At 41.2% G+C, this 16,503-nt stretch overlaps 2 protein-coding genes across 5 annotated transcripts in view; one reads left to right on the plus strand and one right to left on the minus strand.

The window, feature by feature from the left end:
- LOC134565046 (alcohol dehydrogenase class-3-like) overlaps nt 1-7,925 on the plus strand; it is a 35,125-nt gene extending 27,200 nt beyond the window's left edge. Inside the window, exon 9 of the mRNA XM_063424412.1 lies at nt 7,375-7,925. Coding sequence (XP_063280482.1) covers nt 7,375-7,517 — 143 coding nt within the window. The 3' untranslated portion in view covers nt 7,518-7,925. The remainder of the gene's footprint in view (nt 1-7,374) is intronic.
- The window catches only part of LOC134565037 (methionine aminopeptidase 1-like), an 88,270-nt gene that overhangs the window by 16,367 nt on the left and 55,400 nt on the right, over nt 1-16,503 (minus strand). For 2 of the 4 annotated variants that reach the window (XM_063424402.1, XM_063424401.1), the window contains exons 10-11: nt 13,619-13,684; nt 13,273-13,450 (exon numbers count right to left, since the gene is read on the minus strand). In XM_063424402.1, the coding sequence (XP_063280472.1) occupies nt 13,290-13,450; nt 13,619-13,684 (227 nt within the window). In that variant the 3' untranslated portion in view covers nt 13,273-13,289. Of the gene's footprint in view, nt 1-11,252; nt 13,451-13,618; nt 13,685-16,503 lie in introns of those variants that run through there. The other 2 variants (XM_063424400.1, XR_010083757.1) reach the window with 2 other exon arrangements.

Genomic DNA, 16,503 nt, shown 5'->3' on the forward strand with positions numbered 1-16,503 from the left:
TAAAATAGAGGGACATTGGAAAAAAGAGTGTCCGAGCCGATTTAGCCAGAATGGGCAGCCTCAGTAAGACAGCATGTTTAGCCAGAGTGGTCAGCCCCAGATGGATGGTGTAGCCAGGGTCATGGTTTTACATGAGAGAGAGCCAGGATTGAGAGAGCCCATGGTGACTTTGCATTTAGAAGGGAAAGACATAGATTTTCTCATTGACACGGGGGCAACACATTCTGTATTAAATTATCTTGAGGGGCAAGTTGGGAACAGGTTGGCAGCAGTCATTGGAGCCACAGGGAAGGAGGAGATACGGCCATTTCTGCAACCCCTAGATCTGAGCTTTGAAGATAAGGTCTTGACCCATGAATTCTTATACATCCCCGATTGTCCAAATCGGCTTTTAGGGCACGATCTACTGGCAGCACTGGAGACAGTAATTACTTTTGAGAATGGTGAACTTGTAATGAGAATACCTGAGTCTAACACAGGAAAGATTTTGATGATAAAAGAAAAACCAATTTCTCATATTCCTAAGAAAGCAGAGGATGCAGTAATTCCCTCTGTCTGGGAAACAGATGTACCTGGAAAAACTAAGTTAGCACAACCAATACATGTAGAGTTAAAAGAAGGGGCAAAGGCTGTACGAATCGAACAGTACCCTATAAAACCAGAAGCATGACAGGGAATAGCAAAGACCATTGATAAATTCTTAAAATGTCAAATTGTAGAAGAATGTGAGTCAGAATACAATACCCCAATATTCCCAGTAAAGAAACCCAATGGTGAGTATAGACTTGTACAGGATTTAAGAGGCATAAATGAAATAACCAAAGACATCCATCCAGTGTTTGCCAATCCTTATACATTGTTAGCATCCATGAAGGAGATATATAAATGGTTTACTGTAATTGACTTAAAAGATACCTTCTTCTGCATACCCCTTGACCAAGAAAGTAGGAAACTATTTGCCTTTGAGTGGGAAGATCCAGAAAATGGAAGAAAAACCCAGCTCACCTGGACCCGATTACCGATGGGGTACAAGAACTCGCCCACCCAATTTGGGAGTCAACTGGCAAAGGAACTGGAAATTTGGGCCAGAGAAGGGCAAGTACTGAAAGACCAATATCTATTACTCCAGTATGTAGATGACATTTTGATTGCGACAGAGGAATAAATGACCTGCATAAAGGTAACCATTGAGATTTTAAATGCATTACGAATGGGAGGGTATAAAGTATCCAAAGAAAAAGCACAAATTGCCCAACAGACTGTGATTCACCTGGGATGTGAAATATCACAAGGGCAGAGAATACTGGGTACTAATCGTATTCAAACTATCTGTGCTATTCCAGAGCCTGAGAATCTACATGAGCTGCGGATCTTCCTTGGAATGACTGGGTGGTGTCGCCTGTGGATCATAGACTGATAGCAAAACCCTTGTATGAGGCTCAGAAGACGCAGCCGTTCACCTGGGGCAAACCACAGAAAGAGGCCTTCCAGAAGTTAAAGGAAGCATTGACAACTGCTCCTGCTTTGGGGTTACCTGATCTGTCTAAAGACTTTCAGCTGTACGTGCATGAAAGGCAGCGACTGGCACTGGGAGTCCTGACCCAACGACTGGGAAGCTGGAAAAGGCCAGTGGGTTACTTTTCCAAACAACTCAACAACCTAAGTGCTGGATGGCCTTCATGTCTGTGGTCAGTGTCAGCTACCGTGCTGTTGATACAGGAAGCCAGGAAGCTCACGATGGGAAGACACATAGATGCCTATGTGCCACACATGGTAACTACAGTCCTGGAACAAAAGGGGGGCCAAGCCGGATGATGAAATTCCGGGTAACCCTGACTGAGCAGGATGACATTGCACTAAAAACAACTAACCTCTTAAATCCAGCTCTATTTCTAGGTGCCACAGCTGAGGAAGGTCCATTAGAGCATGACTGTGTAGAAGTAATCAAGCACACCTATTCAGCAAGAACAGATCTGAAAGATGATCCCCTAGAGCAACCAGTGGGAACTCTTTACAGATAGAAACAGCTTCATGGAGAGCGGAACCAGATACGCAGGATATGCAGTAACCACAACTGATGTAGTAATAGAAGCAAAAGCACTACCACCTAATACATCTGCCCAGAGGGCAGAACTAGTTGCATTAACCAGAGCACTAGAGCTGAGTGAGGGGAAGACAGTAAATATATAGACTGACTCCAAATATGCCTTCGGAGTAGTGCAAGTACACGGAGCTCTATGGAAAGAAAGAGGACTGCTGCTGTCCTCCCAAGGTACACGTATTAAACATCAAGATGCAGTCCTGCAACTGATAGATGCAGTACAAAAACCTGAACAAGTAGCAATCATGCACTGCACAGCACATCAATCAGGCAACTCCAAAATTTGTGAAGGAAATCAAAGAGCAGATTGGGCAGCCCACCAGGTAGCACGAGAGGTGCAGAAAACAATGGCATTGATACCGTCAAGACTTAATATCTCTCAATTTAATTTGCCTCCTAAGCCAAAATATACAATAGAAGATGACAAACTAGCACAACTGCTGAAGGCACAGAAGAACACAGAAGGGTGGTATGTAACCGCACAAGGGCAAACAGTGGTACCTCCTTTGGTAATGAGAGAAATTTTACAGGTAAAACATAATGAGTGTCACTGGGGTGCAGAGGCATTGGTAAAGTGGCTGAGACAACACCTAATCTCAGTACGGATGCAAACAATGACTGAGTCAGTAATGTCTAAATGTGAAATCTGCCTGAAAAACAACCCGGTAGCTAGACAACTAGCACAGTTAGGCAGAATTCGAATGGGAATAGAACCAGGAGACTATTGGCAAGTGGATTTTGCAGAATTGCCAAGAACTCGGGGATACAAATACCTGTTAGTAGGGGTTGACACATTTTCTGGATGGCCAGAAGCCCTTCCCTGTCGCACAAACCAGGCAAAAGAAACAGTTAAGTCGTTATTACAGGAGATTATTCCCAGGTTTGGGGTGCCCCTAGGGATATCATCAGACAGAGGCCCACACTTCATAGCCACCGTGGTACAAGGGGTGAGCAAGTTATTGGGAATATCTTGGGACCTCCTGTCATGGGTTAACACTGGCTAGATGTTAATATACTCATGAATATATGTTTTTTCTTTAACAACTACTGTGGGATGTGATCAGGAACAGAGCAGAGCAGGCTTAAATTTTGAAAACAAAAAAACCCAAAACTTTATTACATTACATAAGAACAGAGACAGAAAACTCTTAAACACACAGACAGAAATAAAAACTTCTCAGAACATTTCTTCTCTTAGTTTCTACCCCCTACACATTACTCTCTATAGACTAAACTTTTGGGTTTTAAATTAAACAATCACTACTCAAAAAAAACTAATCTTCAATTCAGCAAGGGAGAGAGGAGTCTCTCTCGCACCACAGACTGTTCTTTAGAAAACACGGGTCTACCCCTTATGTGTTTCTATGTCACCTGTGGCACCGCCTGGAGAAGTCTGTCAGGGTGACACTCTCTTTTTCTTATGTCTAGCGCTCTCACTGCTGTCTATAGGCTGAAGCTGCATATAGGGCTCTTTTAAGGATGCTTGCGTACCAAGCTCTCTCTGTTTTTCCCCTTGGGGCTGAGGGTTTTAAGAGCAGGTCTCTCCTGAGGGCAGAGGGCGCTACCACACCCTCCCCTTCTCTTCTCTGCTCGCTCTACTCTTAAAGTGCCAGTCACTGTAGCAAAAGCAAAGGCAGCTGCACCCACCCAAATGCAGTTTATGTTCAAAGGAGGCTTGAGTTCAGTCTATGGCTAACATTATGCAAGAAAAGTCCAGCTCAGAAGCTACTTTTCTTTAATTCCTTGCCCATCGGGTTCTTTCTAATCGTGTTTTATCATCTTGGTCTCAGGCTGTTTCTCTCTCTCTTCTGAAACTACTAGTCATGAGAATCAATGTCTAAGAAAAGTTTTTTTCTGCCAAGAAAGGGTTAAGAGTTTTTAGCTCTCGGCAGGGCTGCAGGCTCAGGCACTCCCAGGTTGGGCAACTCCCACACGCAGCTGGGCATCTTCTCCCGGAGGGGTGGGGGGCGGTGAGCACACACGGAAGGCACTTCTACAGTTTTCTACCCTTCTATCTTGGATGGGGCAGCTCAGTTCTAGTCTTGCCTACTCTCTTCTCCCCCCGGGGCCCCAGCTTACTTCAGTCCAGCGTAGTTTTCCTGAGCCCGGCCACGTGGCTCCCCTCCCCCACTCAGCCCAAAGCTGAGCAGGGGAGAGGAGATGTTTCTTTGCTGAAACCGGAACTCAAAAAGAGGCTGAACACCCCTGGAGTCTTGCTTTTAACTCTGTGTCCTCAGAGGCGTGTCCAAACCTCTGAGTGACTAATCTAAGTGCCAGCAGAAAAGCTGATCACTGATTGGCTTGCCCACATCCCCCTGGAAAAATTCACCTCCCCCCGCAACTACGACACCTCCACACATCATGGAGACCCCAGTCAAGTGGGCAAGTAGAGAGAATGAACCAGACACTGAAGGGGCAGATCAGAAAAATATGCCAGGAAGCCAAACTGCAGTGGCCACAGGCTTTCCCAATAGCATTGCTGAGAATTTGGATAAAGCCTAGGCGTGGGATGTCAGTTGGTCCTTATGAGATATTGTATGGGAAACCATATGAATCTCCTAACCCCAATCCAAATGTTCATATCACAGGGAAACAAGATGTGTATAATTATGTTCTGTCCCTTGGGAAACCTCTAGCTCAGCTTCAAGGTACCCTCATGTGGAACAGACCACTGGCCCTGGAGAATCCAGTCCACAATATCGAACCAGGAGATGAAGTATACATCAAAACCTGGAACGAAGAACCACTATAAGAGAAGTGGACTGGTCCCCATCAGGTACTGCTAACCACCTTTACAGCAGTCAAAGTGGCTGGAGAGGAACCCTCGATACACTACACACGTGTGAAGAAGGTCCCTCGTTCTGGGAATACACAAGACAGAGAGTCAAACACACTTGATTAGCATAGCTAGTTTGATAACCAAGATGCCATGGCAGGAACAAACAGAACTGTGAAAATTACAGGAGATGGGATTACACCTGCTTACAGGAAGAGAGAAGATTCAATCAACTTCTGCAAGCAAAGAATTGTTGTAAAATGCATGAATTTTCTGTGTGATTATTGTAGTAGAAATTATTAACCTGTCTGAAATAGTATATAAGCTTTTGGGAAACCTCAGTATAATCGAATTCTGATCACGGAATCAGTCTTCCTGTCTCTCATCAATCGCCAATAGCAAGCGGCTAACTGCAGGTAGTGGGGAGCTAAAAGACGCACGGCCTGAAACCTGACGCAGCCTGGCCTTGGAACAAACGTCAGCTTACTGCAACTAGCATCGTACTATTGTTTTAACTGAATCAAGTGTGACTCTAGCCTGGGAGATAATTGGGAAGCATTGTCTTAACCAAATCAAGTATAACTCAGGGTAAAGTATAGGTATGATTTAAGATAGTACCTAAGGATTAGAGAGTCAGTAGCTAAAGGGGGGGGTGGGGGGGTGGGGGGCGTGTCCGCTAGATAATATATGTGTAACTTGAAGGCATAAAATCACAAAGCAACTTTGTATCCTCGGGCACAAGATTTGGGCGTCCCACCACCCCTGTGTCCTGTGCACTCAAATAAAGAACCATATACGATTGCCTTTGTGTGGTTATATGCTTTCCTACACTATTAGGACCAGTTCAGCTAAATAGCAAGATCAGCTGCTTTCTTGACACAAAACATGACACACTCAATTTTTTTTTTTAAAATAGCAATAACTGCTATGACTAAAAAGGACAATTTACACTCAATCCTAATTATGTAATGAAAGCAGTTGCTACTTCTTGGGTTGAAAATGGCGCTTACAAATGTTTTTTCCCCAATCAGACTTTTTTGAGATCCTTAGTTTCTCTGTGCTGACAGTTGAAATTAACAAAACTCACATAAAATATATTGTGCAATGAACAGTAAAATCTCAGCGATCACTCAGTATTTGCCTAATTTCTCAAGTAATTAATTTCACCTTTGGAAATGCCTAAGTATTACTAAATGTAAGGCTAGATTTTCAGGAATTACAGTAGCATTCCTAACTTGGTAATATGGTCTGTGATTACAGTTTATCCCAACTTTCAGTGGCAGTTCAGAGTGACTTCTTTGAAGGCTAGATAGGATATAAAAAGTGCAAAGTGAACCTTTAACAGTATAAGGGAATCTGAACCAATGGAAAATATAATGTAATTTTCAGTGTATTAATTGTTCCTTAAATGCTGATGTGGTGATTCATTAATTGGGCGGAAGGTGCTACCAGTCCAGGCAGCATAAACCTTAGCAATAAACACTCTGCTTTGTCCTGTCTGTCCATGAAGAGGGCTGCCTTGGAGGCCTGCCACAAAGGCTGGGGAGTCAGTGTAATAGAGTGGCTGCTGCTGGCCAGGAGATCTCCACATGGCCCTTTCATCTAGTAACTGGGCAGACATGGAAAGGGACCACGTTTGGAGGTAACTCTCTCTTGCTATGGGGATAAAAATAATTTACTCTGGGCTAAAGCTGGGAAGAACACACCCCCTTAGTTTAGCTTGTGCAAGTAATGTACTGTTGACAGGCTGTTCATAAATGCTATGTTGGCTTTTAAGATAAAGACTCTTTAAAATTTCTTATTCCTACAAACAGGGTACAGATTAACACATTGGTATGATATCTAACATATTTTGAAGAGAATATATCTATATACTACTCAGTACTAAAGGAGTGGGACAGGGAGACTGCTTTATCCTCAAGTGAAGGTTTGGTCCAGTGAAAGGACCTGGTCTTTGGGGAGATGGGAATTCACATCAGTATGTATTGCTTAACCACTAAGTAAATTGTGGGGCCAACATGACAATGTGCTATAAACACCTTTAAAATAAAAAGGGAACAAGTGCTTGATACACATTTTCTGCTGTCAACTCAAAACCACATTGAGTTATTTTTTAGGGAATTCAGTAATTGCTGAAATTGATGGAAGTATTCAGACTTTGAATTATTACACACAGCTCTTTGTCCAAGCAATGCAAACCTTATTGGGTTGGGTTATAAAGATATGTAGGGGGCCTGATAGATATGCCATGTGTATACTTTACTATGTGAGGGCTGCTGTCAATGTTGAATGCTGGAACAGCTAGTGATTCTTCTTCAACACTTGTGTGTGTTTGGATAATGTGTGCTTTTGCCAGACCTCTGTGGGAGGGACAAACATGTCACTTGTCTCTGTTCCTTTTCATATTGATCATACAAGTGCCCGTGTAAGGGCTGTGGTTTTAATTTTCTGAGATGGGTGGAAAAGGTAAAAACAAGGCATGTTTTCCTTCTTTCAGGCTGGAAGAGTGTTGACAGTGTACCAAAACTGGTGACGGAATACATGTCCAAAAAGATCAAGGTTGATGAATTTGTGACTCACACGCTGCCTTTTGACAAAATTAATGAGGCTTTTGAGCTGATGCATTCAGGAAAAAGGTAATGTTCACAATATTGAAAGGTATACAAGACACTTCTTGATCAGACACGGTCGAAGTACAGGTTCCCTGCCCACTGTCATGTTTTAAACGGGGAATCTAAAGGGTGACATATACCACATGAATTGATTCTGATATAAACACACTTCTCTGAGCTTCCAGGTATGTGCCACAACACAGACACACTGTAAAAAGCAAGCAACGGTGTACAAGAGAAATACACAGATGTAAAGCTGATAAAGGGCACAGGTCAGTCTCAGGCTTTCACCATTGCTAAAACATTCTTCCTTATAGAAAGGAAGGTAAGGAGACTGAAGATTACATATTCAGTAATATTTAGGTTCCTCTGCAGATAGACAAATAGTTATGAGCATTATCTCCAGAAACCAGCACGGTCTTTGTATTTGATCTCACTCTGTATCTATCTATTGTATATAACTTTGGGGAAAGTGCTAACTCTACCTGCTTAAGCTCATATGCATTTTATTTTGGATAAATCAGTTGACTGTACTTGTTACAACTGAAAACACTGCATCTTTGCAAATTTCATCTGGCAGTTGATCCCTGTCCCAGTTATATATTTCAGTGCTTTATTCATACATGAGCATGTCCTATGAAACTAATAATGAAAGCTACCTAACATTTTCCAAACAGACAAAAGTGAGAATGCCTGTAAATATTACTGCTCCTGATCAGTCTTGGCTAGCTACTGAAAGATGACACCTAGTTTGAAAAAGCATTCATTTGGAGTTTATTTTACTGGAGGAGAGATGAAAAAAACCCTCAAGATAACAGGCATTATCCTGGATTTTTAGTAAATATTATAGGCATAAGCACAACTTCATTCTTACAAAAGACAGAAGTTAAAATATGTCTCAGCAATGAAAGGGAGGGGAGAGATGGGGAGAAAATTGACTTCTTGGTATTTTTTTTAATTTTTATTTTAAGCATTTGAACTGTCCTAAAATTTTAAAGCCAAATGTGGACCTTCTAATTGGCCAGCACCATGCTAACTGCCTTTTTATAATGGAATTTTTGATAGAAGATAGAATCAAGCAACTGAAAACTCACTGGAACTAGGAAGACCATGTATTTTAGGGTGAGCATTCTGGGTATTAAATAATAAAAAATTGTTAACCACTCAATAGCATTACAGAATTAGTCCTGATTATGGAACTTCTGTTTCTATACTCATTCTTCAAATTCAATAGTGGCTAAGTCAATCTACTTAATAAAAGCTTATTTCTAAACCCAGGGTTGGCATTATTTAGCATTAAGAGCGACTGTGATTGCTGTGTTTTACTTGTTTTCCTCTTGTGATTCTACAGTGCATATGTGACAGAGGAAGAGTATTCTGCAGAGTCTACAGCAAACAATATGGGATTCACTGCACAAGGCACAGTTAAGCACAGGGGTGAGAAGCAGAATGCATTTTCTGCAACTGTGCTGAGAGTGGCTAGAAGTTGTCAAGTTTCTGAGGCTATTCTAGGACTACAGTGGATTGCAGCATCCAGCTCAACCTTGAAGCCAAATGTAGAGCAGAGAGTTTGGTATCCAGGGGTACCATGTTCACCAGGGTGGTCCATGTTCTGCCTTATTTCTCACTGGTCTCTTTGGCAGGCCTCTTGTAAAGATCGTGGCACTAACTCCTCTAGTCAGTTGCTCTAGTAGTGTCCTCCAAGACTTCAGGACAGTTGTCCCATTTCCTTAACTTACTGGTAAATGAAAAAAACTTTGCAGCCAACACTGCAAAAACCAACAGCGTGGGATTGTTACCTCTAGTCAGAAATCTGATCATGCCATTGAAACAGGAAATACTACTATTAGAGCAAGTCTGCTCTTGAGGGCTCCAGAGGAAGAGGAAAGAGCATTGCGTGATGATAGCTTCAGGATTTTTTGGGATTTTTTTTGTTGGAGGGGGAGGGGTTAAGTCTCAGTTTTGGAGTTGCAGGTTTTCTTAACTCTAGGTGAAATGATCTGACTGGATAAGGTTCGTTTTGTATTGAAACCTGGACTCAGTGCCTCATATCCAGAAAAACATAAAGAAATAGCAGAAAAGAGACTGCAAAGCAGAGGCAGAAAGCTCAGCCAGTTAAAAAAAAAGATACATAGAAACTCAGTGTTTTTCAGTGAACCAAGGACACTGATTAAGTGAGAAGTTTCATGTTTTAAAGAACCCTGGTCAAAACAATTTCTAACAGAGAACACTGAATGCAAACAGTAATCTTATTAGAAGAAATTCCTTCTCATCACCAACAATTACTCCAAGCCACTGCTATACAATGGGGACAATTCCATCTCTCATTAAAAAATATCCCCTGGAGCATTCTGAAAATAGTCAAGGTAATGCATTTCTACTTCATTTCAGAAATAAAGAACAAATGTGAATGTCATAAGAATTCAATTTTGAGCATCAGGAGGAAATAAAAACTGAATTTGTACCAAGAAGGTAAGCCCTTTAACCCAGCAATGAGGTGATTCTCAGTACCTTGTACCTCCAGGAAGGCTGGCTGAACATCAGAAAATCCAGTAGAAAACTTGCTGTTAAGCTGTTCCAGTGAGAGTACTCCATAATTACAAGGTGGTATCAATACAATACTAGCTAACGTGGCAAATCACCCCCGAGCTGGATCTAACAGATTTAAAATGCTTACACTGGAACAACTGTTCCTCTATGCTGTACAGACTAGAGGAAGACCACACAATCTTGTCTGCACTACATTATTACTTCAGAGAATCCGCATCTCAGAGTGTGAGAAGCCAGTCTGTAATACCAACAACAGAGATGTAGTGATACCAGAGCACTTGGTCAAAGACCTTCAGCTTCTTCCCAGCCTGAGGAGTTGATGTCCACCCACTACTTTATCCTGCAAAGCTTTTGATTGAATGGAGCATGTTTGAAATAGGGTTTTTTTTTTGAAGTTGTTCAACAAAGGGACTCAAAAACAAGAGCTTCTACCCTATTTTCAGCAATCAAGGTACCATATTGAACAGCACCATCCTGACAATGGTAAGAACTTCAGTGGACAAAAAGATTCCACCAAATCACAGTGCATGAAATGTGCATGTATTGTGCTGGCTGTCATGTAAAACATGCAGGCTGGCCACTCTCCTCCTGCTATTAATCTTAGTCGACACGATCTACCAATCCTTTTCTCCTTAAATATTCAAGTCAAGTTGCAGAAACAGCATGAAGAATTTCCACACTGACTTACACAACAGTAAAGGGGAAATACATTTGGAGATGGATTCAGAACTAATTGCAGGATTGTGTTTTTGATAAAAGCGTATACAACTGCTAAAAATGTCATTAAAAAGATTTAAGTTGGGATCTTTTATTTAAGTGGATAGCAACTTACGTAAGAATCAAAAATAGTAAATTTCCACAATCCAGTCAGCACAAGTCCAGTACGTCATGTTGAAGCAAAGACACAGCCAGATAGGTGAAAAAATAGCTTTTCTCAATACTTCTAGTTAGTAAGTTTTGTTCTCAAGGCTGATGTGCCATCTCATGTTGAAAGATCTGGTGTAGATGCTAACTAAGCTTTCCACTCATTTAAAAATACTGCAGTTGTATGAACTCACTATAATGAGTATGAAAAATCAAAGTTACCATGCTATGATTTCAATTTATAGGCAGAAATGCATAGCACCATAGATTACCTGCATTAAAAATGTGCTAAATTTGGTTGTATCAGTGCAACAACAAAGAGGTATCCAAGTGGCACATGTGTGGGTTTAAGGGTGAGTTCTAACTGGATGCATGCATACCAGTGAGGCTTGCACTACTGCAACCAAACCTGAATGCAATTGAAAATTCTGTGTCTGGGTTTGGATTACAAGACAAAAAAAAAAAGTTATTTCTATTAAAAGCAGCTGCAACTTTTATTTTATAGACCAAAAATGAAGACCCCCACCGCCCGCATCATACACACACATAGAAAAGGCAAGAGCATTGTAACCATTCAAGTGAAGGATATGGTGGGCAAACCTCCACAACAGGCATCTCCTCAACACAGCTCATTCAGCACAGGTAATCCCACTCAAGTACTACAGTCTGGTTTGTTAAAAATCTCTACACACACACACACGCATACGCACGCACACGCGCTCTCTGTGCATCATTTCAGGTCACTTTACTGCATAATTAAAAGAATAAAGGTAATGAAAACATCACAGTGATACTCTTACAGCAACAGAGGTCTGAGGCACTCAGGGCAGAGAAGACATTTTCTGGAAAATTTGGGAGTAGATGAGTCCAGTTCTGTAAAGCACTAACCCCTTTCCCCCACCTAAATTGTGCAGTGCCAAGGGGAGCCAAGGGTATGCAGCACTTCATGTTCTTGGATCTGTGGCAACAAATTCACCACACATTTTGTAAGAGGTGTATTTTATGCCCATGATTGTATGATTTAATGTCTGTGTTGGTTTAAGTATTTCTTGCATTACAGTGGTATAAGACGAAGTCTACAATGGGATCTGAAAATTTTTTCATTACAATTCCAAAGAAAAAGTAAATTCCCTCAGCAGAGACACTAAAGATGATGGAAAGAAAATGGGCAGGGAAAAAGAAAGGGTAGAGAGAAGAGAGGCTTAATCAATCCACACTCCTTAACCATTTCCAGCTCACCATGACCCATTAACAAAATATAAAGGGGTATATGTACCAACGCTGCCCACTCTATATACCCTGTCTGAGGACAAAAAAGATCAGTTTTCATAGCTGCCTCCCCAAGACTTTCCAAAAGCCTGAAACTCACTCAACCGAGGGGGAAGAAAATGACCCATTTAAAAATTACCAAAAGAAAATGAATACAGTGTTGAACGTGTTTCATTTTCACACACTCAGACTTGTTTTGAGATGCTTCACTGTAAGTCTTGCAAATCCAATCCCTCGCAACTACTGTGCATGTACTTTTAAAAAATGCCCCACAGTTAACTAATGTAGGGATCCCATGAATCATGGGATCTTTTTGGTTCTTGTTTCATTCCTTTACCTAGGCAAGTCTGATACATCAGCTTCACTAAGCTTTTGGTGCAGGAGGCTGCCTGCAAGTAATGCTTTGCCAAAAAGCAGCTTATTCCAGGGAGCTGCATATAAGACACTTTGTTAACTTCCCATTCTATCAAATCTCCAGCAAGAAAAACAAGTCCTGCCATTAACACAGTGTGCCACCCACAGTGGCAATCACCACAGAAGCCACCAGCAGAGAGATGGGAGAAGAATTAAAGGTAGCCTGCTCTTGTACATGTGTGTCTTTCTCCCTTCTGCCCCCTTCTCAACTGATAAACAAGGCCCAGAATAGTATCTGCAGAAGCAAATCTTTGGAATGAGAAATGCTTAAAATCTCAGGTGCCACTCACAAACCAGGAGTGACAGGGCACACTGAGATGGTGAAAAAAACCTGGATCCCAAATATCAAGGCCCAGAAGGAAATCTTCCCCACACTTTTCTAGCTAATATCATGGCAGCAACAGAAGCAATTGTGTGTCTAATTGGAAGAAAAGTGCTAAAGAGATAATGGAAGAAAAAAGGAAAGTACAGCATGAGTGCTGTAGGTAGGAGGAAAGCAGGAAATTCTTTTAATTCTCTGCTTTTGCAGACATTGGGTCAGGTTCTTCGAGATATTCCTCTCATCTACAATCACTGAGAACAAAGTAAATGGTGAAATCTTTCTAGTCTGTACTCTTTAAAAAATGCATAGTACAGGAGCAATATATATATATATATATATATATATATTTCTTGTTCTGCTGCACCTTCTCAGTGTGGACAATCACTGGGTCATGAAGTGGGGGCGGATGCTGTCCAGGCGCTGGGTCAGGATCTCGCAGCCCGTGTCTGTGACCAGCAGTGTGTGTTCAAACTGTGCCGAGCGCTTCCCGTCCCTCGTCACCGCAGTCCAGCCATCGGGCCAGGTCTCATCCTGCCAGCCACCTTAAAACAGAGAGCATCACTGCTTGCCAGGTTTTAAATAACAGGTATCAGTCCCCCAAAGAGAAATGAAAAATCTATCAGCTTTACAAGAATGAAGCAGCATCCTGTTCCATCACTACTTAAGAGCAAACAAGAGTAACCATTTTACTCCAATGTTAAATTGCTCACCTTCACAGATCATTGGTTCAATTGTAAATACATGACCTGGCTTCATGACTCCAACAGCTTTGTTTTCTGCAAAAAAAACCCCACTCAAGTTAGAAAAAAGAATACCATCTTAGTAAATGAATGAATCCTTGTCCTAACAGAATACAACAGAAACACAGTAAAGTCAGAAAAGCCCTTCTGAGATGATCTGTTCACGTCTCCATTTTTACGTATACATAAAGATTTCCCCGAGTTCTTTCCTTTTCCCCATCTCCCAACACTGTAATACTTAATCAAGCAGCTTAAAATTAATTGCTGTCCTTTTCTCCAACAACTGGAATTTCAACTCTAGTTCTATAAAAACACTGAACAAATAAAATACAGGAATTTCTGCACACTTCTATAATGGAAAATCATAATTATAAAAAACAGAAGTAAGAAGTACTTAAGATATTCAGAAAAGGCTTGGAATCTCCTTATTTGTTTGCACAGAGCCATTAGCTTCAATAAATTGTCAAAATGTGACAGTGGTTAAGTAATCCCACGATTTCATTTATGAAAGACATACTGCCCCCTAATTACCCTGGATAATGGGGTCATAGTAGCATCACAGTGATAATGCTGTGTTCATTAGCTAACAAAATAGCAGAGCATTTTGAGGTATCCAGGACAATAACACAGAAACGTTTTGATGTTAAATGCACCAAAAATGGTTATGTGGAGGCACATGAACTGATGGACAGCATCACTCCAGGAGCGCAGTTTGACTAGAGGAGGGCTTCAGTCCATTTCCTCTGCCCTGTTTCACCTGAAAGGACAGCGCAGCTCAGATGTAACTGAGCCTGGAAGCTGGAACAAACTCCAGAACTGCACAAAAAACATTAGTTCACAGCTACTTTGCTGCTGTGGAAAATCTGCATTCATTTTAAATCCCCCCATCTAACCTTAATTGTGCAAATTTATTACACTGCCTAAATAACCTACAGGCTATAAAAATCTCAGACATCAAGCTGCCACAACAGCAACAGAAATTAGATTTTTGTTTTTCAAACTCCTTTCATATTGGCGATTGATGAGAGACGGGAAGACTGATTCCGTGATCAGAATTCGATTTTACTCAGGTTTCCCAAAAGCTTATATACTATTTCAAACAGGTTAATGATTTCTACAACAATAATCAGGTTAAAAATCACACAGAAAACTCATGCATTTTACAACAATTCTTTGCTTGCAGAAGTTGACTGAATCTTCTCTCTTCCCGTAAACAGGTGTAATCCCATCTCCTGTAATTTTCACAGTTCTGTTTGTTCCTGCCATGGCATCTTGGTTATCAAACTGGCTATGCTAATCAAGTCTGTTTGACTCTCTGTCTTGTGAATTCCCAGATCTCCTCCTTCTGTATTAACCAAGAATACCCCCTTGATGGCTTTATTAATTAATCTCTGTACACATTGAAGCAAGCAAGGTATCATAACTAGCACAATTATTATTAAAATCATTACATGCATTCCTATCCTAAGAAAATCTTTTAGCCAAGGTGTCAAACCCCAGCCACTAAACAGGTTATCTAGCCAAGATCCAGATTCTACCTTTAGTTTAAACACACTGTAAAATATAAGGAATAATTATAACAATACATAATATAATGTCTAATACATATAAGCTTATTTTAACTAAATTTCTAATTTATTTATGGAGTCTTTAGCTTCTTAGGAGTTTATTCATCTATTCAAATCTATCATGTTTGCAGGTTTTACACTTTCTTTTAGGGCTGAGGCTTCACGATTTTGCAACATAAACTGAATCTGTTACTATATTAAAAGGAAGAGAAAAAATTTTGAAAAGCTCTGACAACAGTAGCAAGTTCAATAATTTGAGGGGATTTAAGTCTGTCATTGAACAATTCAAGAAATTAAAAACATACAGGGCTTTGCATAATCTTTCAGCAGGAGTGTCCCCGGCGCCCCCCTTTTGTTGTAACAAGAAGTTTGAGAGAGCCATGGGCACGTTCTATAATTGATTGTCCAGGGGGTGAGTGAGGTATCCCTCTTTTGTGGGTGATACCCCATAAGGAGAAGTTTGCAACTCTAGGGAAATGTATGCAGGTCCATTATCTGTCTTAATCTGTTGCGGAATTCCTAAGGTGGCAAAGGCAGCAGCGAAATGACGGCAGGCGTCTTTCCCTGTCTCTCCTGTGTGAGCTGAGGCAAACAGAGCACCTGAAAAGGTATCAATAGAAGCATGCACGAATTTCAAGCGGCCGAATTCAGCAATGTGTGTCACATCTGTCTGCCAAATTTGCAGGCTCTGTAGACCTCTTGGGTTGACCCCTGTGTTCACATTAGGAAGGGAGCAACGCTGACAGTCAGGGCATATAGAAATTATATTAGAGGCTTGTGCTGGAGTTAATCCGAAAAGTCTTACCAAAGCCCCAGCATTTTGGTGAAAAAAGGAGTGACTCAGTTTAGCTTGCTCTATTTTGTTAGGCAAAACATGCTGCACTGATAAGGTTAACAAGTCTGCCTGGGCGTTACCTTCAGTGAGAAAGCCCGGTAGATTGGAATGTGACCTGATATGCATCACAAAGTAAGGAGCCCTCCTTTGGTCTAACAGGGAGAACAGCAGTTTTAACCAGGAAAAAAGAATGTCATTTTTAACATTTTTCAAAACAGAATTCTCTGCTCTCTGTACAATACCTGAAACATATGCGGAGTCAGTAATCAGATTAAAAGGTGTGCTGAATTTCTGAAACACTCTGACCACGGCAGCTAGTTCCACTATTTGTGGAGACCCTTCAACAACAGCAATATCAGATTGCCAAGTTCCAGTTTCAGGGTCCCTCCATACAATCACTGATTTATGGGTTTTCCCAGACCCATCTGTGAATATTGCCATAGCTTGCAAAG

This window comes from Prinia subflava, assembly GCF_021018805.1.
Source record: "Prinia subflava isolate CZ2003 ecotype Zambia chromosome W unlocalized genomic scaffold, Cam_Psub_1.2 scaffold_32_NEW, whole genome shotgun sequence".
NCBI lineage: Eukaryota > Metazoa > Chordata > Aves > Passeriformes > Cisticolidae > Prinia > Prinia subflava.